The 25,999-nt window shown below is 44.3% G+C and overlaps 1 protein-coding gene across 1 annotated transcript in view; it reads right to left on the minus strand.

Moving 5' to 3' along the window:
• Positions 1–25,999, minus strand: part of CACNA1C (calcium voltage-gated channel subunit alpha1 C) — a 465,827-nt gene that overhangs the window by 51,489 nt on the left and 388,339 nt on the right. Inside the window, exons 22-29 of the mRNA XM_058853070.1 lie at positions 23,593–23,699; positions 22,083–22,170; positions 20,892–20,999; positions 20,359–20,411; positions 20,105–20,251; positions 18,278–18,479; positions 17,600–17,758; positions 16,310–16,420 (exon numbers count right to left, since the gene is read on the minus strand). Coding sequence (XP_058709053.1) covers positions 16,310–16,420; positions 17,600–17,758; positions 18,278–18,479; positions 20,105–20,251; positions 20,359–20,411; positions 20,892–20,999; positions 22,083–22,170; positions 23,593–23,699 — 975 coding nt within the window. The remainder of the gene's footprint in view (positions 1–16,309; positions 16,421–17,599; positions 17,759–18,277; positions 18,480–20,104; positions 20,252–20,358; positions 20,412–20,891; positions 21,000–22,082; positions 22,171–23,592; positions 23,700–25,999) is intronic.

Consider the following 25,999-nt stretch of genomic DNA (forward strand, 5'->3'; position numbering starts at 1 on the left):
ATTGTCCTAAGCAGAGCTCAGGAGATGCCAATCAGCACTGCTTAATTTTCTGGTGGATGGGCTGCAAGGACAAAGGATCCTTTTGGGGAAGGTCCTGCTCAGCCAGGAGATGAACCTCTGTGTGTAAACTTCCTCTACAAGTCAATGTCACGAGCAAAGAAAATTCATCTTGGCCCACTGAGCACCTGGGCCAATCTCTTGCCCTTCTTCTGCAGTCTTAAAAAGAGGCAAAGACACAAAGTCCTCCATGCTCCTTTCATGTGTTTGGTTTTGTGAGCATGGGCTAATCTGACCTCCCTGTTTCCCAGCTGCAGCTTGTCTCCTGTGAGACTGAACCCGAGTTGCACTGTGACTGCTATTCTTAGTCCAAGAGTCAGGTCATGGGTAAAGTGTGAGCCTGTGTTCCCAGGCACTGTTGCAGAAAGCAAAAAGGAGAAAAGAAAAAAAAAAATTAAAAATGAGAAAAAAAGAAATTATCCCAGTACTGGCACTGTACAAAGGCTTGGGAACCTCAGATTACTGTGGGTTCAACCATCACACGGAGCAGGAACTGGCAAAAAGTGTCTTCCTATCTGCTGAAACACTGCCTCCATGAGACTTTGAGACTCACAGTTATGAACAACAGTACACTTTGGGCAAGGGAAAAAAAACAAAAATAAGAAAAAAGAACAAATGAAGCAGAAAAAAAGCCACTGCCCTGCTGGTTCCATGCCAGTGAAGGGAGCTGGTAGAGGGGACTTCGAAATCTTCTCCTCAAAACCAGAATAAAACACCTTTATTCTGCAGCCTGAAATAGGCAACTCTCTTAGCAGATCTACACTGGAAGGAGCAACCATCCCATGGCCAGACATTACTACACAATTAGCTACAACAGGGAGGAAGCAAACAGGAGCAAAAGCAAATTCAGAGAATATTATTATTCAGCGTCCAGCCTAGAAATACACAACAAATATTAGAATGAATTCAGCGGTGATGTCCAGCATCATTAGCAACCAGATGGACCTGGAATAAAACTGTAATTAGACTTCACCAAGAGGAAGGGGAGGGAGAGAACAGCAGATTAAATTGTAGAGGCAAACGCATTTTGAATAAATAAAGGACAGACACAGATCATACAGAGTTACACAAAGTGCCTTTGCAGCCTGGTGTGACCTTGGCAGACAGTGCACTTGCAGGATCAAAGAAGAGAGTAGAAGACAACAGACCCAATCCTCCTGCCCCTGTCCATGGGCACAGTCCTGCAGAAGGCAAACTGCCCACGTGCCAAATGAATACATGCCTTCAACAGCATGCTTCTCTTCTATTTCCTCTCCAATTGCATGGTTTAGGAATTAGTGAGGATTCCAGCAGGAATCCAAACAACTTTAAAAAAAACCCAAGAGTTTGATTTTGGGCAGCTGCAAGGGTAAAGATCCAAAACGTGTTGTTTTGATGATGACTTTTAATGATTTTTGGTATTTTTACTGTGATTGGCATGGTACTGCAAAGAATGTTTTTGGTGCAACCAAATTCACAGATTTCTTTTATTCCTGAGCAGCTTCTTACACAGAGCCCAATAATCATTGCTCTGGTAAAAACAGCATTTGCTGTTGATACAGAGCCCAGGTGACAAGTGGCACCAAATCCTGTCCTCAGATGACCACCAAAGCCAGTCAGTTGTAGATTGCTCCCAGGAGTAATAATACAACCTCACTGGAAGCAATGACACTGCACATCTCAGGAGAGATTCAGGCCTGGAAAGAAAAGGTCCCTTTTTCATTGCCATCAAAAACAGCTGTTTTGGAGCTCTGGGAAGCCACAGTGTATCTGGAGTCACTCTGCTGACTTCAACAGTGTTGCTCCAAATTTACACTGCAAGTTCTTTCTCCTGGGATGCTCTACTGAGTCTCAGCAGAAAGATCCTTGCTTGGAAGTCATGTGGTGGTCTGCTCTGGGATCCCAGAAAAAGCATTATCCCAGTCTGTTATCGTGTGGCTGTCAGGGGAACTCAGCTCTTCTCTTCCTCCTGTGTCTCTTGGATGAGTGAGAGAGAGGAACCATGGATATCAGTGAAGTTTTACTCAACCCCACGTCCAAAATGCTGGTGTTGAATTAAGGAAACACATGAATTTTAAAACCTTCCTTTCCTCCTCACCTGCTCCCTCTGCGTTTCAAACAGAAGGGTGAAAAACAGGAAGATATTATTCACAGGAAGAGAGCTCAAGGAAACAGAGAACACAGATGCTTCATTGGGGTGCAAGGTGATGGAATCCTTGCCTGAAAAGCCACCCACCCTCCTCAGGGACCATTACCTACAAATGGCCATGTGGGACTCAGCTTTGGGTCAGACCTCATAACCTGGTCACAAGTTATGGGTGTGTAATGAGAGTGAGCTACACCCCTCCAGGACCTGCCTCTTGTGACCTCAAAGTCCCTCTTCAAGCCACATTCCTCCCTGGAGTGTACCAGGGTGGCTCATGAAAGACAAACTGAATGAAGGAAGAGCTTTCACTCTAATAAAGAGGTTGTATTTCCAAAATATTTTTTCCCACCAGAAAGTTCTGCATACTTTTCCCAAGAGGGTGGAGGTCTGACTGGAAATGAATTGATGGCACTGTTTGTTTTTGCAGTACAGGAATTTAGAGTGTGATACCATATTTTACCCATAAAGGGAGAAGCCTGACCCTGATTTAGCTCTGACTGCATGCCACATCATGGCATCCTCAGGGGTTTACTGGGGAATGGTAGTCACCCTCTCTTGTGGGATGTCTTTGGAGATCCATGAAGCTTTTGGGGAGAAAAGAGGACAGAGAGAGACCAGGAGGATTGGATTGAATATTCAGGAAGCATGAAATAGCCCCACCAGTAGAGCACATTTTTTTCCCCATTTTTTTTTTTCCCCCCAAAGGTAGCAAATGATAATGTATCACCACATGATCAATAAGTTAATGAAAGGCTGAGCATAAATATGCAGTAGCTGACTGGAATGGAATCTCATTTCTGCAAGAGGAGCAGACATTTCAGAACAAGCATGCCAATCACTTTTAGGTTTCCTAGTTGCTGATATTAGCTGTTAAAGAAACTGGTTTATTTAGGTGCTAGCTGAGGCATTGACGTCTCTGGACATCATTTCTTCTAGTTTTTGTGAATATGAGATCCTAAACAGGACACCTAAGAAGCCTCAATAATGACAACAGGCAAAATTGCCGAAGGGAATCTGAAGCTCAGAGTCACCTGGAGCCCATATTAAGAATATTTGGTAGCTGGAATGCTGTGCATCCACACTGAGGCACACAAGTCCTCAGGGGAAGGGTGCTGTTGAGTCATGGTGCTGGCTGGGTTTTGAGCATCGAGCCCTGTGGGACCTGCAGGGTCACTTGTGTGTTTGTTTTTTTTATCTGCTTAGTCACAGGTTTTCATTTCTGCCTCTTCTGAGGCGGCTGGAAAAATTTAGCAGGCCCCTCTGAGAAAAAAAGTCTCTAAAGATGAAGAGCACATCAAGGTCAGGGCTGATCACTGGGTGGGATCTGGATGCAGGTGGGATGGTCCCCAGTGGAAGGTGATGCTGCAGCAGGAAAAAGGGGAAGGACATGCATAGGTGCATGTTTGTATTTATGAATTTATGAATACAGGAATCGAGGAGGAGGAGGAACTAAGACACAGAGAACTGCACAGCCTACAAGGAGGGCAAACTGCAGGATGACCTTGCTACTGCTTCTCTGGAATAATCCTGAGTGCTAAAACAACAGAAAGGAGCATCAAGTCTAAATGAGATGAAGAGAGTACATGGGAAGGAGAGAAAGGGGCTGATACCCTGATACTCAATGGGATTGCTTAGCAAAAATTTCCTGCTGATTGTAAAGGGCAAAGCAGACTTTTCTGGGGATTCAGCCAGTGCTAGTCTGGATGATGTTTAGTTAATACAAGGATTTGTTTTTGAAAATGCTGTGGGCTGTTTAGGGCTGTGAGAGTCAGTTCTCACAGTTCATTAAAAGAGGCTTTCCCTGAAAGTACTTTTGCAAAAGGGACAGTTTAGAACCAAAGGACATTTACACGGTTCCATGGCTCTTGGCACACGCTCTCAACAGCAGATTTTGGGGGATTCACGTGTGCCCTGAACAATCTCACACAGCTACAATAGCTCCTGACACGGAACGGAGATGAGTGTCAGATGCAAATTCTGTTGTGCTGAGATACCATTTAGCCATAACAGCAATCAGGGAAATTAGCAGAACCTAATAGAGAAGGAATCAAGTGGAGGATGCAGCTGCTTGGAGTTCCTGACAGGCTGCAGGAAAACAGCATCTATTTGCATACTATCTATCAACTCTCATCCACTGATGGATTAATTCTGAGACAGAGTCCCTGCAGTTCACCTACCAGTCACTGGAATGAGTCACTGCTGCAGGGAATTAAACAAGGCTCCCTTCCACTCCTTCAAATCTTTCCACAGACAGGCAAAGAAAAGAGGAGCATTTCATCACTCCAGACTATTCTGGTGAGTTCTGAAGGAGCCTCATGGCTCTTTGCTAATTCTGTAAGAGAACAAGACCAACTTATAGCCCAAGAGGGACACTCAAAAATGTTGATGTTTTCCTTTATCCTCCCTCACCTGTTTCATGCTCTCTCTCACAATGAGGGCACCTGTGAAGGCAGACAGGTGTCCCTTGGGGTCTGAGGGCCTGCCTGGACATCCTGAACACTCTGCCTGACAGAAACAAAAGAGTTGGGGGATGTGAATGGCTCTGTGATCTCAAAAAAGACCTCAGATGTTTATTTCTAGGTTGGAGGTACCTTGTTACTGACCTCTTTGAAGTGGGCACCCTCTGATTATTGTTTGAGATCCTGTAGGTCCTAAAGCAAATTAAAGGTCTCACTTGTGCTTCTGGGGAACAAATATCTTCATCAGAGGGAAAAAAAAACCCCAAAAAACCCCCCACTGCCTGAACCAAGGTTCCCAAGCCACTATTTGACAGACTTTAATATTTATGGAGGCTGGAAATAGAGAATCTCTCTTTTATTCTCTAACCTAATGATAGTTGATAATGTCTGGAGGACACGACTGGAAAAGACTGTATCGTATCTGTGAACTGAGAATTCCCCTTTCCAGATTTTGCTATCCAGTTCATTTTCTAAAGAGCCCCGTGAGTGCCTCCATGCACATCTACACAGACTCATTGGATGGTTTGGGCTGGAAGGGTCCTTAAAGATCATCTAATTCCAATCCCTGCCATGATCAGGGACACATTCCACTACACCAGGTTGCTCAAAGCCCAACCCTGCCTGGCCTTGAACACTTCCAGGGATGTGGCACCCACAGCTCCTCTGGGCAGCCTGTGCCTGGACCTCACACTTCAGAATTTTCCCCCAATACCTAATCTAACCCAGCCCTCTTTCATTTTAATGCCATTCCCCTCTGTCCTGTCACTGTGTCCTTGCAAAAAGACCTCTCCAGCCTCTTTGCAGGTGCCCTTCAGGTGCTGAGGGTGGTGGCACTTGGTGGCACAGCCACCTTACGTCTCCCCCTGTTCCATCTGCTGTAAAGATGTTTATAAATCATCAAAAAGATGTTTATAAATCATCAACAAATTATCATCTGTTATAAATACACAAACTCTCAGTCATGGAGGGGCTTGAAGTGCAACATTCTGGTCCCAGGTCCTCCAAAAACCAGGGAAGAAGCACGGCAAAGGCAAGATGGAAGGATTTATTATGAAAGCATCTCTTAGACTCAGAAAAGAGTGCATTTCCAGGCAACATGCTGAGAAGGCCTGAGGAAATGATACCAGTAAAGTATGCTGAAACCAGATGATTCAAGTAGCTGATCCTGATGTGATTTTCGGCCTGGATTGCTCTTAAATGCCTTTGAAGGAAGGGTGAGTAATGCCTCTGGACAATAATGACTAAGGCCTCCTTGATATAAATGCATGAAAATGGTGGCAGAATAGCTGAAAGCTCTCTTATAAATTTTGCTGTCCATCTAGAAAATAAGAGAGACATTCTTGACCTTCCCACAGGTATATTGTGGCACAGCAGTACCCCATGAGGAGTTAGGCCCTTTTTCTCATGAACAGTAAGCTCACAGCAGTCATTTAACAATTACTGCCCTGCAGCCAGAAACCAGACTTGTTCTCAGCAAAGGGAAACAAAATCAGCACCAGTTTTACCAGAAAGACTGAAAAGTGAATGTGATGGGTGAACAGATCTTTTACCACAAAGGGAATTCCACGAGAACTTTGCTGTCAAAGTCCATTTGGAAGAAGCTGTGAGTGCTCCAAGAGTTTGGAAGGTCTACAAGCAGCATGTCTTGATGAGAGCCAGTAAATAACTCCTGAAGGCAATAAACCAGCCCAGCAATATGAAACAGTCCTAGGAAAAGAGCTTAAGGATGGGCTTGATTGTCTCCTAAAGTAGGACTGACATCCCAGCCCAGGCAGGAATGACTCAAAAGAAGGAAAACTCAGCCTGTAAGAACAGAAGTGCCACATCTCTCAGAGCAAAGGCCACTTGGAGTTGTGGGAAGACAGTGGCAAGGAGTGGGTGAAGAAGCATTCTGAATATGGGACTGGACTTGGAATAACCTCCCTCTCTGCCTATGGAGCAGGGAAGAGGCTGTGGACTGCTCTGAGGTGGTTGCTGAGTGGATTGTGGATACTGACTGGCAGAAAGGCACAATGTTCAAGAAACAGCAAGGTAGGTATGAGCAGTAGGTTTTTACATGGTTTATTTTGTCATAAAAGGCTTAATTGTACGTGGATTAGAGTAGGTAATAAAATAATGCTCATTTTTATGAAATCCATCGATCCTAACTTGCCAGAAGAGGGTGATTACTCTCGTTCTGCTCTTGGGGAAGCAGAAACAAAGAAAACTAAAGTTTCCAAGGTCTCCAAATCCAGATGCATGAGAGAAGGGAGATCACCTCTCTTAGATGTCAGCCAGGTGACCATTTGCCAGTGGAAATGCCATTTCTAACACGATGGCTGGTTCCTAACAGGCACTGTATCACACTCTGTTATCTGGTACCATTCTTACATGAAGATTCACATCTCTGAGAGCTTTTTGACCCTTTAAAACAACCTCACACGAAATGATAGAGGGATGGGATTTTTTTTTTTTCTGAGAGAGAGAGCAAGTTGCTTTTCCCTGGCACTGGTCCCTTTCCCAGGCTGCTGCTGCTGCTGTGAGTGAGGCCCTGGTTCACCATCCCACTGGGCTTTTAACACCGTGTGGATAATTTTCTGTATTAAATAATTAAGTGCAATAGCTAATACACTCCTTCCCACACTGTTGCATTGTGCAGTCATATAATTATTTTCTGATCATTTATAACGCCTTTAAAACCCCCAAGTGCCAGACTGAAAATACATCTGTCATAATGTTGCAGCAATATGCAAATTCTCAGCGTGTGTTTGCTGCGAAGGAAAAGGTCCTCAATCATTGAAGCTCTTACACAGCTCCTTTAACAACATTTTCTGCCTGCTGAATTCCCCATTGATCCTTCAGAAAGCTGGAGGATTGCACAGCTCTGGCTGATCATTGTTAGAGATTTCACCCATTCTCTCTAGTAATTAGAGGATCTATTTGCAGAAAATTGCTGGCCTTGTCCTCCAGGAAAGAGAACATCCTGCATTTAAACAACAGATGTAACATGGGGAGCAGCAGATCAAACAGCCTTTTTGTCCCTCACCTACTGTTTCCACCACAACATGAAAGGACAAGTTCTTTTCCTGAAGAGGGAAGTTTGTTCTGGATACTCATTTGGTTCTTGGCCTCTTTCTTAGGGGCAGCAACAAAGAAACCAAATAAAGTACGCTCTGCTCACGTCTCTGTGGCAGATATATTTATTTCCCACAACAAAATGGGAAAGAGCCACTTTATACAGGATGTCAGCCTGTAGGTTTTGATGCTTCCTGACCCAGATTCAAGTAGAGTTATGAGCTAGGATCCAGGGTGAAAGTTTCATTTCTCATCATCCATCTCGTTTCTTCTGTTACATTCACCTACCAAGTGTTTTTCACACTGCATGACTTGTTTAGGTTCAGTCACACCTATGCCATCTCAGAACATAAGCATATGCACAATAGAACAACTTTAGTCTGGCACTACTTTCTTCTCCTTTAAAGTGTTTGGAAGGGCCAGATTTCCTCTCCCACACACGCCCAGGAGCTGGTGAGGAGCTCAGTGCAATCTAGAAGCCATCAAAGAGGATTCCCTGTGCTTTCACAGGGTAGAGAAGGAAGATATCTGCTAGCTAACTCCTCATTTGTAGAAACTGTTGCTAAATCTACCTCATCCCTGAGCAAATTCCATTCTGTTGCAAATTTTCTTTCTTTGTATTAGCTGGGAGATTTATTATTCAAGGCTCTACTTGATGGGCCAGCAGTCTAAAGCACCAGGATGTAGTTCCTCTTTCTCTCTGAATTTCACTGCCTTGTAATGTGTTGGCAGCACTCTTTCCTGAGCAGTTTAGTTTCTAAGTACCTGGAATAACAAATCCAGGCTTTGGCTCTTGGCTGGTGAGGTCTTCCATGGTCAGTGAGAAAGCCTCAGTGCTGAAGTGCTGGGAGAATGCTGTGGCACACACTGGGCTGCAAGAGGCTCTTTTTCTTTCTTAGCCTCTCTTTTCCTTCCTTTTCCTGGACATAATGGGCAGATAGAAATTCTGTCAGGCAAGCAGCTTCCAGGAGCAAGTCTACCAGCTGACTGTGTTTATAAAGGACTGGTTAGACCTGGTCATCCATGCCCAGAATAATTATTCCAAGTATTTCTTCCCACCAAAGTCACCTAAACGTGCTGCTCTGACATACAGGACTTGTAGCATTTACTTTTTCAGGAAGGGTTGGAAAAGAGGCCCCTTCTTCCTTCCAGAGCTATGGACAGGAAAGACAACATGATCAAATCTCTGCATGATGTGTGTGCTGTGCAAAATTCCCTGGAATCCTGGCAGACAGGTAATCACAGTTAGGAGAAAGCAGAGGAGTGATTAATGCAGGGTTAGGATTTTTTCCCCCAGCTTTTCTAGTTTATTTCCAAAACCCTCGAGGCTGGTTCAGTAATTCCTAGAGAGCCTCGAGCTGACTGCACATGAAATGTGGTGTCTGGTGTCTTTATCTGGGCATGGCAAAGACATCAGGGGGTTCTGGTCCTGTGGCAGCTGCTGGAGCAGCTGAGAGTAATTCCAGCTGGGCTGCTGGTGGTATAGAAAATCCAAAGGAATATACAAGACACTCACATTTCACCCCCAACAAAATTTGGGGTGAAAAAGGAAAGCCTTTCTGAGGTAAGCTGATGATGCATTTTGGAACAGGGCTGAGTTTAATCCACAGAAATAGGGAAACATACTGTACCCAACTTCTACTGCAAATTATTCTGATGAGATGGTACACAAGGAGGCTCTGTGGTTGAGATTCTAATGTGTTTGAACATGGAGACCTGGGATGCCTGCCAGGGAACTTCAATAAAATGTAGAAGCACAAAAAGATGCTCATTAGCTTAAAAGGTATGGGTTTTAATTCAGTTTTTAATTTTCTAAAAATCTCTTCCCATGTTTATTTTTTATTTCAGTCCTGTTTCTGTTTTTCTTTTCCTTACATCACTTTTTTTGTCTAATCACTTCTTCCTCCATTTTATTAATACTTTACTATTTCAAGGTCTTCAATTTATTTTTTTTCCTTTCTGCCTTTAAGGATATTTTATATTTTCCCACTCTTCATTTTCTGTATGGCTTTTCTTCCCCCATGGACTTGGGTTTTCTCTCTTTTCCTGTTGTTTTAGTTCTTTCCTTTTGTGCAGCTAACAGTGTTACCTGATCATTCCTAGCTCTCTCCATGCTCACTTCCTACCCAACGTTAAGCAGAGCTCACTCTTCCTTTATGTTAAATGATGTATATCATTCCCCACCCACAGGTTTTGACACATGATCAGCTTTCTCACGCTTTCCTTTGCCTTTTAAAGCATTTCTTTCACCCAAAGCCAGGCTGGTGGTTGGAGACTGACCTTCCTCTTGCAGCGGGTGCATGACTCAGTCATCAAATACTCCACACAAAAGATCATACCCAAGCTGAGGAAACAATTTAGGTGGCTACCAAGGTTAAGGACCTGCCAAAACCAGCAAAGGAAGTCTGCAAAGTAAAAGCCACCTGGCAACCACCACCTCTGGCCACACAGCACCGTGTGGAGGGAGGCAGCTGCTCACATTTACATGACTTTAACCACTAATTTATGCTCTGCATCCCAGAGCATGTGGTTTTCAACTAAATATGACTCCTGTTGGATGAAGCTGATGTGTTCAGCTCTGAGCAAAAGACCACTCGGTTGTAATCAGGTTTTTTTTTTTTTAAATCAATGCAGAATGTCTTTGCTTCTCTTTCTCTGTATAAGTTGGAGAAATAAAACACTGTGATGAATGATGCCAGGGCAGCATCCTAAGCTATACAGGTATTTCTACATGTGCTAGAATGAAGAAGTACAAAAAGCATTAGATTCCCAAGATTAACCAACACTGTTCCTGTGGTGCAAGAGGATAACATGGATATAAATTTCAGCTGTTTGTGAAAATGTTGAAGCCTGTATCCTGACCAAGGAATAACAGATTTTGGTTTTGGTGAGAAAGAAGGATCCAAGTAGTATGAAGCAGCCAGTGTGACTTCAGGAGAAACTGCTCAAAGATCTGTTTATAGGCATAAATGCATGAGAAATGTACTGGTAAAAGGGGAACAAAAACAGATGAGTCATTTTGCAGGTTTTGGAGGAGATATCTGTACATCAAATGCATGATAAACGCTGACTGAGAGGAGCTTAAAGAGGAATAAAGAAGTGCAAATGCATCAGGGGAGGAAGAAACACTGAGCACACGTAGACCCATCAGTGCTTGGAGGCTGAGAAATAACCATGGGTGGCACTTGTGAGCTCCACTGCACAGAGGGTCACAGCTCTTCCTGGGACCTCTCATGGCACTGTGTGCCTTGTGCTGAATGCAAAGCTTGTTTGAAACAGCCCACTGAAGCCTGAACCCTGCTTTAAGCATAAAAATGACGTGTAAGAATGGCAAGAATGCAGAGTAAAGCAGCAGTGATAAATGAGGGACTGAAGTGAGTGTCTGAGCAGGACAGATGGCGTTGTTACAGGCTGCTCTACAAGCAACATCCATAAACACCCAGGGAGGAAAGGTGCTGACAGTGTCTGGTAAATGGAATAGACTTGTGATCTGCAGTCTCTCTGATAGTCATCATTCCACAGAGGAAATCTCCAAGATTCCCTTTCCACAGGCAGGCAGGGATCTGACAGAATCTATGATCATGTGCTTTGCTTTATGGATAGCAGTAGTTCCTTGGATATGTCTTCCCTAGTTTGAGATGACAGGCACAGCAGGAGAAAATTCACAGCTCTTGGATTAGTGGTCCTGCCCTAGCTAATAAAGGGACAGATGAAGTATTTCCTGAAAGAAAAAGTAGATGTGGCTGATCAGGAAAACAGCCCATTCCAGGGAGCTGGAAAGATCTGAAATTCCTGGAGGAATATCCATCCTCACATTAGCATGTGCATTGACAGATGGTGAAGCTTCATATGAGTAGGAATTTTAAGTCACTGCCTTTAACTTGAAAAGATAAACCCCAGGCAGGTTTTGTAGAGCAGCTGGCCCTTCATGGACTGGTTCTTGTGGGGATTTCTTCTTTAAGAAGCTGGAACAGTGGTAGCTGTGAGCACCACAGACAGCACAGCACCTCATTCCCTTTAGTAGTTTTCTCTGGAAAAAGCCTGAAGCAGCAGCAGCAGCAGCAGGAGCTTTCTCCATGCAGGAACTGGAAAATAGCTCAGCAGACTGGCTGGAGAATTTATAAAATTAGAAAAACAAAGCAGCAAAAGGCCTTGGCTCAACAGCATTACTTTTAGACTGTCTGTCTCTTTGAAGTAACTAGTCTTGAATCAGTTTATGAGCACCAGCCAAGACAAACACTGAGGTCCAGTTGGGAGTTTTGCTTCAGAGCAGCATATTCATGCTCTGTAAGGAGATGCAGGGCATGTAGTGGATGTTTTCTTTATCAGCAGCCTTAACCATCCCAAATCTCTCCAGCTCACTGCTAGCACACCCTCCTGACAAAAACTGCAGACATGGATGGGCTGCCTGACACGGTGCTTAGATTAATCCTGCAAAAATTGGCGTAAGTGACCCTGTGCAGCAGGAGAAGTGTCACACACCCCCACAGGGCTCTCAGAAGCCCTGTCCCAGCCCTGGCATGTGCTGAGTGTGCCACAGCAGCAGCTGCTCCAGCTGATGTACCCCTCATCTCTGCAGCCTCCCAGGAGACCAAGCAAAGCAAAACGCTGCTCACAGAGGATGGCCAGCAAAAAGGACAAGTTTCAAAGGGATTTGCTGACCAGAGCAGCCAATCTCAGCAGTATGTTTACTTAGGAAAGCCCTTGTCTTCCTGCCCCCATCACATATTTTCTGTAAGTGTTAGGAGACGAGCCCTGACTTGGATTTGGCTCCTTGTTGCTACATCTGGCCTTTCAATAAGTGAAGCTCCCACCACAAGAACTTGGGGCAGGGCTGGATTATCCATGCTGCTTTTTTGTAGACAGGCACATGTGTGGACCTGCTTCTTCTCTGTGCAACTGATTGTGTTTGCTTTTTCCACCCCTAGTACCAAGAGGAGCAAGTCAGGAGGACATCTCACGGAATGGGAATGAAGAAATAAAAAAAGGGATGCAGTAAAAAAACCCCATTCAGTCAGGCTGCCACCTTTTCTGTTGTTAAGCAGGTGATACACAGGTAGCATTGCATTTAGTGGACCTTGGCAGTGGTAGGTTAACAGCTGATGATCTTGAATGATCTTGATGATTTTCCAGCCCATTTCCAATTGAATCTGTGCACCTGTAATAGTGGATGCCACACCACAGGCAGCAGCAGGAACTCTGCAGATTTGGGTTCCCCTAGAGCTGCTCCACTTGGGCACATCCCTGAGGTGACTTTGTGAGAAGGTAGCTCCCAATACCTCAGGGATCTGTCCTAGTTCCCTTTCCAGCTCTCCCTGGTGAAGCTGGGAATAAACAGCAGCTTGTTCCACCTTGTGCAGGTGGAGAGAGCCTCGTCCCCCTGTTTCTGCTGCTGCAGACCCTTTGTTCCAAAGTGCCTTTAGGAAGTGGCTGTGCAAGGGAGAGCTCTGTGGTGGCTGCTTCAGAGTCACAACCCAGCTCCTGCTTGTCTTGCTGCAGTTCAAGGTTAAGCTGCAGCATCCACGACTGGGTTAAGCACCCAAAAAAAGGAGAAAACAGACTGGATGTTGCCAGCTTCTGTTCTGTGCTCAGTTCTGTTCTGCCACATTCTCCTGGGGCTTGTCATTAGAACACAACATCTTCAGCTAACCAACTTTCCTCCTCGCTTGTTGTCAGTCATAAAGCTTACAGCTCTTTTTTCCTAGGGTATTCTTCAGACAGAAAAGAGTGATGTTTGGGCACAAATTCAAAATGAGACAAAGCAGCTTAAACAAAAGCTGGTTTGTGTTTTATTGCTCAGGAAATGAGAGGAAAATCTGTCTGCAGCATTTCATCTTGCCATTTCCCACCTGGGGAGCACTAATAACACTCAGCATCTCATTTCTTTCTTGGGGGGACTTGGTGGGTTAGAGGGGATAGCTGATGGGGTTCTCCCAGGTGACAAAGAAATGCTTTTGGACTTTCCCAGCTGGTGTTCCTGGAGACAACTTCCATCTGCAAATGTAGTTTGGCCACAAGGTCTAGCCAAGCAGAAGATGGAGGTAACTACTTTCTCCATGCTGGAAACTTCCACTGCAGGACATATTCTAGGCAAGTTCATCTTCAGTAGGGGTGTGCAAGCTGAAGAGAAGTTGGTGCTCTCCAGTGCTGGTCCACATCAGTCCCAGTGGTCATCTGGGAGAAAGGGTTGCCTTCTTTGGAGAGCAGGGAATGAAGGCTGCAGCCAATTCCTCGTGTGTAACAATGAAAAGCTGCACAAGGAATTTGGTGTTTCCAAACCTGAGTCTCTGAACTGGTGCTGAACATCATTCAGAGTGAATATGCTGCAGGAGGAAAGTCTTTTTTGCTGTGTTACCTCTTTTCACAAGGTCAGTCCTGGTTTTCTTCCCTGTAATCCTTTGCTTCAGTTTTTAAAATGTTGTTTTTTTTTCTTTTTTCATTAAGGTATTTAATTAAAATAGAAGTATGAGTTAGTACCATCTTTGGTATACAGGCCAGACCAGCATTTGAAATATTTATTGTTAATGCTGGCTATTCTTTCACCTGAGGTTGTTGCTTGAGTCCTAGCTCAAAGTATTTTGTTAAGACTCTACTATTCTCATCATAAGGAAAATTTATTTTTTACTCTCATTTTTGCTATAGTGTAGTAGCTGGGGATTTATTTTGGAAATTACAGAATCATGGAAAATTGGGCTAAGAGGGGCTCTGTGGTCTATTCCATTTGCCTGTGTCAAGACAGATCATAGATTCCTAAACTTTCATGAATTAAAGATTCCCCCAACTTAATTTTTAAATCCTCAAACTATAGAGATTCCACAATTACTTTAGGAAATCTGTTTCAATGTTTTGCCACCCAGAGATCCATGCTTACCCTCAGCTGATATTTTTTTCAGTAGTTTTTTGTGCAGTAAAAGTTGAAAAGGAGACAGAACAGAGGAAAGTAAACCACAGGAAGTAGAAAGGACTTCCAATATCATCAATGCCATTTCCTTACTGTTAGAAGCAAGGTAAAGCCTTCCTTGTATATGTACAGAACTCAGTATTTGAGCTGGTTGAACTTCTCCCCTAAATGTTCTAAACCAAATTCTGCTGAGATTCTCATCCTCCTGAAAGTTAAGAATCTCCTGCAAAGCAGAACTGCAAAATCAGAACATTATAAAGCCTGTGAGATGCACTTCTGGGTACATGGTGTGCAGATAAAACTTTTATGAAGTGACAGAAAATTTGCTTGCTAACAGACATGGTGGAGTCTCAAAAATGAAAAGTAGATCTCTCCTGAAAATGAAAATCCCTGCTGAAACAGATAATGATGCTTCTAAATTCCCCAAGATGGTGTTTGAGATCTCATAAAACAACTCCAAAACCCAGTCTTCAGCAGGACTGCCAAGATGCTCCTAACTTCCAAGAGAACTACACCTGAGGTAGGATATTGGGCTTGGGTGAAAAGTGAAATTGTGACTATTAAAAGAAGTCCTAGAAAGTAAACTTCTTGCTAAAAGGAAGGAAGAAAGAAGCTGGGTGGGAGTAAAGTCATGGAGTTGAAAAGAAAAAAAAATAAGGGCAAATTCAGTAGAAATGGAGAGCAAAGTTTCTGAACTGAGGATGAGGAAGAGGTTGGATTACACCTGGGAGGAGCTAAATACAGTGATCCCCTAACTTTAACAGGGAGGACAAGCATGACTGCCAGACATAAAAGTTCTCATTTTTACCAATGTCATAACTGATGCTTCAGAGAACATCTTGCCCATCTCCACAATGTTTCAAAGCATCCTTCAAGACACAACCCCATGTGTCAAGGTACCACTGAAAGCATGAAAAGACATGAGGGAACTGTATTCAGGTATCTGGATTCAACTTTTTATGACACATCACTGAATTTAAACCCCACAGAAGAAAATCTTGGGTAATTCTGTGAGGTCAGGATCTTTGTCCTTGTCCTGCAGCAGCTGTGAGAACTTAGCTAGAAGAGCTTGGATGTTATAATCATACCCCACAGCAGCTATACCTGCATAATATCATGGCCCAATGCACAGGGCAATACTTTCAGACAGGACCTGCTGAGGTGCTGAATATTATCAATGAAGTCTTAAATTCAAAACTAGAGCAATCCAAACCATCACTGAGATGTAGCCCTCCCAGAAGAAACATTTTTTTTTTTTTTTTTTTTTTTTCCAAAGCTCATAACTCAAAATGAGTCATGCTTGATTAACTTCACTTGGGTCAGGAGACTAATCATGAGATGCTATTTTTAAATTATATAAGGAAAGTCAGAGAGAGAGAGAGCATCAGAATAACATTCAGAATTGGAGACATGCTATAGCCTTAGCAGAGTGTCACTGTGATAACTTAATGAAAACTAGGAACCGTCTCTATTAGCAGGTGTTGCCTTTTTTTAACCTTTTTTTTTCAATTTTTTTTTTGGAAGTGTGTCTACTCTCCAGCCAAAAAAAGTTATTAAAGGTAAGTGAGACTCCAATCCAGAGAGCAACTGTCCAGCTCAGTTCTTGGTGGGGTAACAGATCAGAAAGTTTCACCTCCTCCTTCTCCTCACAGCTGCCCCGCACACATGCACACACACACAGAGGCCAGGGAAATCTACTCCTAGAGCACCTACCTTGGGTTTGAAGGCGATTAACTTCAGGACCATCTCCACGGTGAAGAGGCCAGTGAAGAGCATGTTGAGGATATTCATGGCTTCCTTGAACATGCAGCTCTGACCATAGTGCTGAAAAACAGCGTCCCAGCAGGAGTGTGAGGACAGGACGTGCCAGCACTCAGGGGTGCACAGGATCCCTCCCAGTCTCCCCTCATGCCAAGGTTTTCTAAGGAAGATCCCAGCGTGTTTCATTTTTTTCAATGAAGAATTCCCATTTCCCTTCACACATAAGCATTCCCATGCCTCTACCCATTTTTGCCACCTGGCTCTTGATCTCCTCCTCTTTTTGGAAGAATCTTTTTGAGGAGTGGCTACCAAGATCATACTTATCATTCCAGTTCAGGGCTCATTATAAACTTGCACAATGTTACAATGCAATCTCAAATCGTGTTTTTTATCTCAACCTTCCCTAATGCTTGGGATACTTTTTTATTTCACTGTGACTGCACAGTGAGCAGGGGTTTCACTGAGCTGTCCATAATGATACCAAGCCATTCCTCAAGTAATTACACTAAATTCAGGATTCTGCAAAGTACATGAGCAGCTCAAATCATGCCTTTCCAATATGCATTATCTTGCATTTGTCAACTCTGAATTAAGTTTGCAAATCATGCTGCCCATTCACTTAACTTTATTAAGATCTTATGAAGTAACTCTCCATCTTCTATTGATTAATTCAAGCAGCGTTTTCTGCAAGTGTTGCCACCTCACTTTTCATATCCCTATTTCCAGATCATAATACTTGAACTGATTGCACTGCCTTGTTCTAAGGTCACCTTCCATTGTTACAAGATCCCATTTGTAGTTGCTTAACTTTAATAAACTTCAAACAGCAGGGATGGATTTTCATGTTCTGTGTTGGCACAGGGTGATTTTACTCCAAGCAGTTTCAGTTAAAACAATTCAGCTGCAGCTGAATGCAAGGCCAAGAAAAAATACAGTGTTGAGCTATTTTCAACATTTTTCTTGAGAGATTCTAGTATTTGCAGGACTCTGTCTAGAAATGTGAAATTTGTTTGTTTTTAAGGAGTCAAAACAGAATTGTTGAAAGTGTCAGATATTAGCAGGAAGAGGATGAGAGCTAGATTCCTCATTTCAGCTACATGAGCACAATGGTTTTCTTAACGTGCTTGTCCCTCTCCCTCAACACGTGGTGTGAAGGTGAAAGGAGGTCTCAACCTCAGCCATTTTTGCATTTTCCCCAACAAACTCCTTCACCACCTGGAGGTTTTCTGCTTGCTTACTTACTTGCATGGCCAGGCAGATGGTGTTCAGCAGGATCAGAACGAACATCAGGTATTCAAAATAGGTGGAGTTGACCACGTACCAAACTTTGTACTGGTACTGGTTTTTAGGGATGTATCTCCGCAGGGGCCGGGCTTTCAGGGCATACTCTACACACTGGCGCTGTGGGAGAGGCAGGGTACATTTAAAACTCAAACCCAAAATATCAGGGTGCTCAGCTACCTTCATTTGTAATAAAAAAAATACAGAATGTTTCAAGTTTTCTGCTGAAATGAACAAGCTTGGTAGAAGAATTTCTATTAGGTCATGATAGAAATGTGAATGTGCACATTCTACTTGTTAAAGAGGTCTGTGTTATAGATATATAGTTCTATATTATAGATATATAGTTCTATATTATAGATATACATAAATGGTCAATTACTTTGGCCATTTACTTTGGCCAGACACTCAGTGAAACAAATGGTACAGCAAACATTTTTAAGTAATTGTTGTCCCTTGAGTGAATCTTACAGCAAGACTTTTTTTCTGCCTAACTCCTAAAAGATGTCAGCAGAGCCAGCTTACAGTTTTATCTTGTTGGCAAGCTTAACGTTTTCCTCTCTGTATGCATTTATCTATTAAGAGCTTATTGTCAATGCATTTTTCTGCCTTTTTTGGCAGCAAGGTGTTGTAAATTACCTGGTTTTTGTCCAGCTCACAGTTCTTGTACTCTTGTTCTCCTTGTTCCTGAAATGTGACGATGACGAAACCAACGAAGATGTTCATCATGAAGAAAGCAATGATGATGATGTAGATAATAAAGAAGATGGAGATCTCAACCCTGTGATTATAGATGGGTCCCACATCCTCCATGTGGGAATCAATGGACCTATACAGCAACCTGAAAGCAAACAGGAGCCAAATGCAGAGAACATCTGCGACTGCCTTGAGGCCTTACAGGTGATGCTAAAGCTTAACTTTGGAATTTTCTGCTACTTGTATCAAAATTAATTCCCTCAGAGATGTGCAGACTTGAGCCAATCTGAGTGCAAATGCTTGTGAAAGAGAAGACGTGGCTCTTAATAATTTTACACACTTGAACCCGTTCAGGGGTGAAATGTCTTCGTTTTTGAACAAAATCATGCTCTTCAGTTAACAGAGGACAGTCCCAACAGAGTTGTTGGGGATTGAGTTTTGTGAGAAAAGGGGATGCCAAGAGTCAACAGTTGTTAATGCTGTTAATGCTGCTGTTGGCATCAGCTGGTGACACAGGTCAGGGTCCTGATACCCTGCATGTCCCCATCACCCTGAGAGACCCTCTGGGAGTCCCCAGCTCCCATGGCACAGGCAGCAGGGCCTGGAAAGACACCCCATGTCTGCAAAACACCCCATGTCTGCAAAACACCCCATGTCTGCAAGGACACCCCATGTCTGCAAAACACCCCATGTCTGCAATGACACCCCATGTCTGCAAAACACCCCATGTCTGCAAGGACACCCCATGTCTGCAAACACCCCATGTCTGCAAGGACACCCCATGTCTGCAAAGACACCCCATGTCTGCAAAACACCCCATGTCTGCAAGGACACCCCATGTCTGCAAAACACCCCATGTCTGCAAACACCTCATGTATGCAAACACCCCATGTCTGCAATGACACCCCATGTCTGCAAAACACCCCATGTCTGCAAGGACACCCCATGTCTGCAAACACCCCATGTCTGCAAGGACACCCCATGTCTGCAAAGACACCCCATGTCTGCAAAACACCCCATGTCTGCAAACACCCCATGTCTGCAAGAACACCCCATGTCTGCAAAACACCCCATGTCTGCAAGGACACCCCATGTCTGCAAAACACCCCATGTCTGCAAAACACCCCATGTCTGCAAGAACACCCCATGTCTGCAAAACACCCCATGTCTGCAAGGACACCCCATGTCTGCAAACACCCCATGTCTGCAAGAACACCCCATGTCTGCAAAGACACCCCATGTCTGCAAAACACCCCATGTCTGCAAGAACACCCCATGTCTGCAAGGACACCCCATGTCTGCAAGGACACCCCATGTCTGCAATGACACCCCACGTCTGAAAAAGACACCCCATGTCTGCAAGGACACCCCATGTCTGCAAAACACCCCATGTCTGCACCCCACAGACACACTGCTGTGTTTCTTATTTCCCTGCTGGCTCCATGGGGAAACCTGAAACCTGGCAATCCTGGAAAGGACCTGAGGTGCATCTTACGTTCATTTATACACATAATAACTGTAACAAATACTGGTATCACTGCTACTAATGGAAATCATCTTTTAAGAACTGCTTTGCACTGTTTACAAGTACAGTAGCAGAAATTCCTGTGGGCCCTGAGGAATTTACAAAGTACGTAATACTACAGCGCTACTACTGCCATATTTAAAGCTCTAGACTTATTTAAACACTTAGAAAGGGAAAGACCGTGCTCTGCCTTTGAATTTTCTCTTTTGGAATGAATGAGGACATTGCTAGTGAGGAACACTCACTCTGGCCAGCCCTCGAAGGTGGAGACGGTGAAGAGGGCCATCATGGCAGTCAGGACGTTGTCGAAGTCGAACTTGCTGTTCTCCCAGCTGCGGGGCTGTATCATGGGCTGGCTGACCTCGCCATCCTTGTAGGTGATGAAGTACCCTCTGTGGGTGGAGAGTGGAGACAGAACGTGGCAGAGCTGCACTGCCAGCGCCAGGCGCTGCGGGTGGGCGGCCAGCGAAGGGGAGGGATTGGAAAAGCTCAGACCCACCTGCACTCTGCTTCTGTCTGCTTGGAGCTGTCAGTGCAGCTGTACAGCTTGCCCTTGGGAAGGAAAAAGAGGAGTGAAGCTTCTGCCTGTGGGGTAGTTTTGTGTGTATGTGCTGAACGCTTGTTGTCAGGAGGGTGGTGGAAGGCAAGGAGCTCAAAGCGGACATAAAGAGGTGAATGAATATCTGGTGTGCCCCTTCCTCTGCAAAATGGGAGGTAGAGAACCTACAAGGACCAATCCTTTGGAACAGCCCCCTTCACCTTCCTGGGATCATGCCATGCCAGTGTAAAGCTGTTCAGAGAGGAACAGCATTACTGATCATTTCTTCTGATCACAGATGACGGGCCTGAGTTCTGCATGTGCCTGGCTCGGTTTTGGAGAACTGCTGGTAGCAGAAGCTCAGGTAACACTGACAGTGCCCCAAATGCCTGTTACACACAAAAGACTCCATTTTCCCTTCCTCAGGCTTTTCATGCTATTTTTCTTCCCATCCCTTAATGTACTGGATGAATGGATGGGTCCAATGGTTTTACCTTGAACAGCTGAACTCCAATGCAGGCAAACATGAACTGCAGCAAAGTGGTGACAATCACAATGTTCCCGATGGTTCTGATGGCAACAAACACACACTGGACCACGTGCTGCAAATGAAAGAGAGGAACAAAAGCCACTTTTAGGATTGTTCTCAACTGTTCTGGTTAAGGAAGAAGCTCAAGTATAAAAATACAAATAATAAGAAACAATTATTTAACCAATACTCATTACCCAAGTAATGTTTTGGGAAAGAGGACCAACTTGCTGCATTTCTTGTTATACTTTTAAAAGCAGGCAGAAAGGAGTAGGAAAATACCAGAACCCTGCTCTCTGAAACTTCCCTCATAGTTAGGGAAGCAGCTCCAGCACCAGCATGCAGGAAGGAGTTCATCTAATACAGAAAGGTTATATTTAGGGTTGGTTATGTTGTGGGCCCATCTGTAACCCTAGAAAACCCCATCATTTCACCTCTGTGCTGATGGGGCCATTCAGCTGAAAAGCAGCTTGTCAGAAAAGGCCCTGGCCATCCTGGTGGACACAAAGCTGAATATGAGCCTTCACCACAAAGATGGCAAATGCTGGCCTGGGCTGCAGTAGGCAAAGATTTTAACAAGTTGAAGGAGGTGATTTGTCCTGTTTACTCAGCACTGATGAGATTGTGCCTCTTGTACTGGGTCCAGTTCTGGCTCCTCAGTAGATGAGAACTGGAGATATTGGAGGAAGTCCAGCCAAGGGCCACAAAGATGATTTAAGGGGTTGGAGCATCTCTCCTGTGAGGAAAGGCTGAGAGAGCTGGGTCTGCTCCTCTGGGAGGAGGCTCAGGGGAATCCAGTCAATGTCTATTAAAGGCTGAAGGGAGGATGCAGAGGAGGCAGAGCCAGGCTCTTTCCAGTGGTTCCCACTGACAGGACAACGAGCACAAATTGAAACAGGATGGGTTTATCTGAACATTCAGAAACACTTCTACTGTCAGGGTGACTGAGCACAGGTCATCCAGATTGGTTGTGGAGTTTCTCTCCTTGGATGTACTCTAAAGCAAGCTGCTCTAAGAGGCCCTGCTTGAGAGGGTCCCTTCCAACCTCAACCCTACTGTGATTCCACTGAAACATTACTTGAACCACTGCAAAAGCCCTTGTAGCCTGGAATAAAATGAATTCATAGTTTATAGAATGCACTGGGACTTTTCTAACCTTTAGTCCTTTGGCTCTGTTGATGGCCCTCAGTGGTCTAAGGACCCTCAGAACACGCAGGATCTTCACCACATTAATGGCACTGGACCTGGAAGAAAGTATTGGAGGGTTTGAGAGATACAGAAATGTGGGGAGTGTGCAGCAAGGACAGAACTTTGAAATTCTGCATGGCCTGAGACTGCATAAGGTATTTAGTCAACTCTTTGCCATGGCACTTCAGGGGTAAGGAAACCAATCTCTGATGTTTTCTTCAGAGGTCTAGCTTCTTGTTCTGGCTCTCATCATCTCTGCTGTACTAATGCAGGGGGAATGGAACATGGGCAAGGGGTATTTTTAGAGCAGGGCAAACAGATCCTGTAGATATCTATGATATAGAAATCATGCCAAGATGTAGTCATTACCAAGGCATTTTCAGAAAAGGCTCAAAGAAGCGCTCCATTGAAATATTCATGGAACAATGAAAAGTCCAGGAGACTCCAGCATTAAAGCTAGACCATCCATCTGGAGTTTGATCCTACAGTGTGTTTGGCCCCTGAGCCCACAAACCATTTAAGTGTGTACATAAATTCAAGGATGTGAAAACTCCCACTGAATTGATTAGGATGATTTATGTGCACACTTTTAAGTACTGAACACAACTACCTTCTGCAGCAGAGCTCTCTGTGCCTTCCAGGACTAAAACCCTGACTGAGAATCTCCCTTGTGCTCAATGACATCATGTTTTCCTACTGATTTTGGGAACAGTTTTAATGTTAACTCACTAAAAGTCTGACTTAGGTCTGTAAGAAAGAAACTGCAGGTCAAAACAAGCACTGTGCCATTCTTAAAAATCTTGACTAAAAGCACAGTGGACCTCACAAATTGTCCTGCTTGACTTAGGGTTTGACATATGTGAGCTGCTAACCTATAGTGGTAACTACTGGGAGCTTGCTTCTTATCAGATGTGAAACTAATTAGGGAACTTCCTACCCGACACATAGTCGAATAAATCTATAAATGACTAAGCAAATTAGCAGATGAACCAAAGGAAAACAGCATGACAGAACAGCCACTACCACTCTGAAGATTCTCATCAAGTGCTTGATGGCCTTCCATTGACCAAGACTCACAGCATCTCAGGAAGTAGGAAAGCACTATCAACCTCACTTTCCAAACTGGTTATGAGAGGTCTAGGAGGGAACCATAAATCACTGAACTGGCCTGATCTGACACAGTGAAGCAAAGGCCTTGGAACAAAGCTAAGTGTCGTGGTTCCCAATACACCCATTATTTTTTTGTTCTCATTTTCTCCTTCTGAAAGATTCCCCCCTCCAGGTCGCCAGTGTAACATTTCCCAGTTACTACCTCCTCTCTTGAGGACAAATTTTAATGGCCTTGAATCATCTGAGAAAAACACCTCATGAATCCAACAGGCTCACAGAAAAACCTTACCCAGACGAGAGAAGGAGCCTGAGCCATCCCTCCCAGCCCAGCCCCAGCAAAAGCAGCCAGCTGGAAACAGCTCACTCACTGGATCCCAAAGGAGATGAGAGAAACGCTGACCACCAGCAGGTCTAAGATGTTGAAATAGTTCCTGCAGAAGGAGCCCTTGTGGAGGAAAGCCCCGTAGGCCGTCATCTGCAGGGAGGCACACGGAGACACAAACACACTTTGCCATCAGCAGCTGCTCAGGAGCCAAACCCACCTGGCTGTGCTCAGAGTGGAGAACTGGGGAGGGGGCAGGATTTCTGTTGCTGGCAGACAATTTACCCCCAGACCCCCAAGGAGAAGTTGAGCCCCCCATGGAAAGAAAAGAGAGTGAGAAGGACAGCAAGATAACTGTGAAAGGCCTAACTAAAGAAAGTGAGGAAAATATGAACTTCAAGTGCACTGAGTACATAACATTCAGGATTAGCAAAGCAGCAGAATGACTGCCTGCAAAAACTACTCTCTGCAATCATATGCTTTTCCCTTTTTCTTCAGTGACAGAGGACATTTGTACTTTATAAAGGCCTCTAACAATATTGAATAAAAAATATAAAATAAAATGGGCTCTTCTGTAATGCTTCTCAGTACTTAGACCAGCTGCAGTGGACAATTGATGACTCTTCCCTTTCATGAAGGAAAACCAGAATCCCCCAGGGATATGATGCTTTAGAGCTGAACTGAAACAACAGGAGGAATTACTGCTCTCTTCAGCTTGCTCCTTCTGTTCAGCTCAATCCCACCATTTTTACTCTAGATGCAGTTGCATTTTCCCCCTTAGTTTTTCTTACAAAGCCCAGGCTGTATTCCTTGAAACAGGGCAATTTCTTCATGGAGGTAATAATTTTGAGCATCACCAGGCAGAGGGAGGGAAGATAGTTACGTATTTTGCAAGGGAGCCTCTGCCTCACCTGGGTATGAAGGGATATTGAAAACCTGCTGGTTTTGAGGAGGATGTCACAGCTCCAGAACTGGAGTGAGTGACAATGTAAACAGAAAAAGTTTAGGCTGAGCTCTGTTACAGAGCACAATGGGACTGGCACAGTTAAAGAGGGTGAGCTGCTGGGGTGTTTGTACCACCTACCTTAGGCTCTGATGTGGCTGCCTTGAAGAAACCCCATCCCCACAACTGCTAATGTTCCTCCATTAGGAATTCTCTTTCCCATCCAGGAATACAGGCTTCTAAGTTTGGTCCCCTGAGTCTCATCTAAGTTAGGTGTCTAAAGTAACCTGAGGCAGACACCATGAGACTGAGCTGTAGTCAGACTTCCAGCTGAGAAGTGTGAACTGGAAAGTCAAACTGGAGTTTTCTGGGTCCCACCAGTAGCTCGGGATGGTGTATTGGCTGGTGGTTTTCAGCCTGTGACAACTTTACTCAGAGCAGGGTGGAAGGGCACATGGTAAATCAGATTATTTTCTTTACCAAACATCCATGACATCGGGGAACTGACTATCAATCAGACAGAAATTAGAGGGGGAGGAAGTATAAACTCTGGTCTTGGCTTAGAATTTATACTTGTAGACACATTCAGTTGGGGAAGGGAGGAGGGGTTCTTGCCATAACAAAGGTGGTAAAGATGCCCTTTACTGGTTGGATTTTGTATGGCAATCTTGAAAGAAAGACACCATTGAAATCAGGAGGGGAAGCTCTGCTGAGTTTAAGTTTGGTACAAACTGTGGTCCTCTCACGCCTGTTGAGAGGTTTTGTCATCTCAGAAGAGACTCTCAGAGAGTGTATCATCTATATCTGCCTCCCATCTGGGGTATTAAACAACTTACAGCCTTTTAGGATGCCAGTTAAACATCTTTGGCAGTCACCTTGCCAGCATTCACCAGAATTGCAGGTGTCCTCATCAGCAACACGAGAGCAGATGAAGCTTCTTTCTCCACAGCCTTGAACACCCCATGACCATTCATTCTTTTGTTTTTACCACTCTTATCAACTGCTGTTTGGCAAAACGTTGTGCTCAGTGCCAGGCAGCAGAGAAATGTGCACTGACAAACCCAGCTATTCATGGCTTAAATTTATGGTTCTTACACTATTCCCCCACTTGAACTGAGGGAATATCCAGGGATGTTGTCATAAATCACTGAAGTTAACAGGAGGACTTTGGGAAGGCCCAGGCCAATGGGCTGGCTTAGGTTCTGCTTCCATTGATGTCATTAGGAGTGTTACCACTTCCTTCAGAGCAAGCAGAATTAATAATTGTGAGTCCAAACAGGTGCTGTTGGGATATTTTCCTTTTCTTGACAGGCCTTTTGGATCTGCCATGTGATCTGTGCACATTCAGATTTATTGTGTAAACACAGATGCAAACTGCACACAGGCATAATGTGTACATCTCCCTGGAGAACATTATGGCTTTGGTAATTTCAAGTCAAATAATAAAAAAAAAAAAGCACATTTCACTATAAAAATGTGCAGGGGCCACCCTGCTTGCCAGCCCTCTGTA

This window comes from Poecile atricapillus, chromosome 18, assembly GCF_030490865.1.
Source record: "Poecile atricapillus isolate bPoeAtr1 chromosome 18, bPoeAtr1.hap1, whole genome shotgun sequence".
Lineage (NCBI taxonomy): Eukaryota > Metazoa > Chordata > Aves > Passeriformes > Paridae > Poecile > Poecile atricapillus.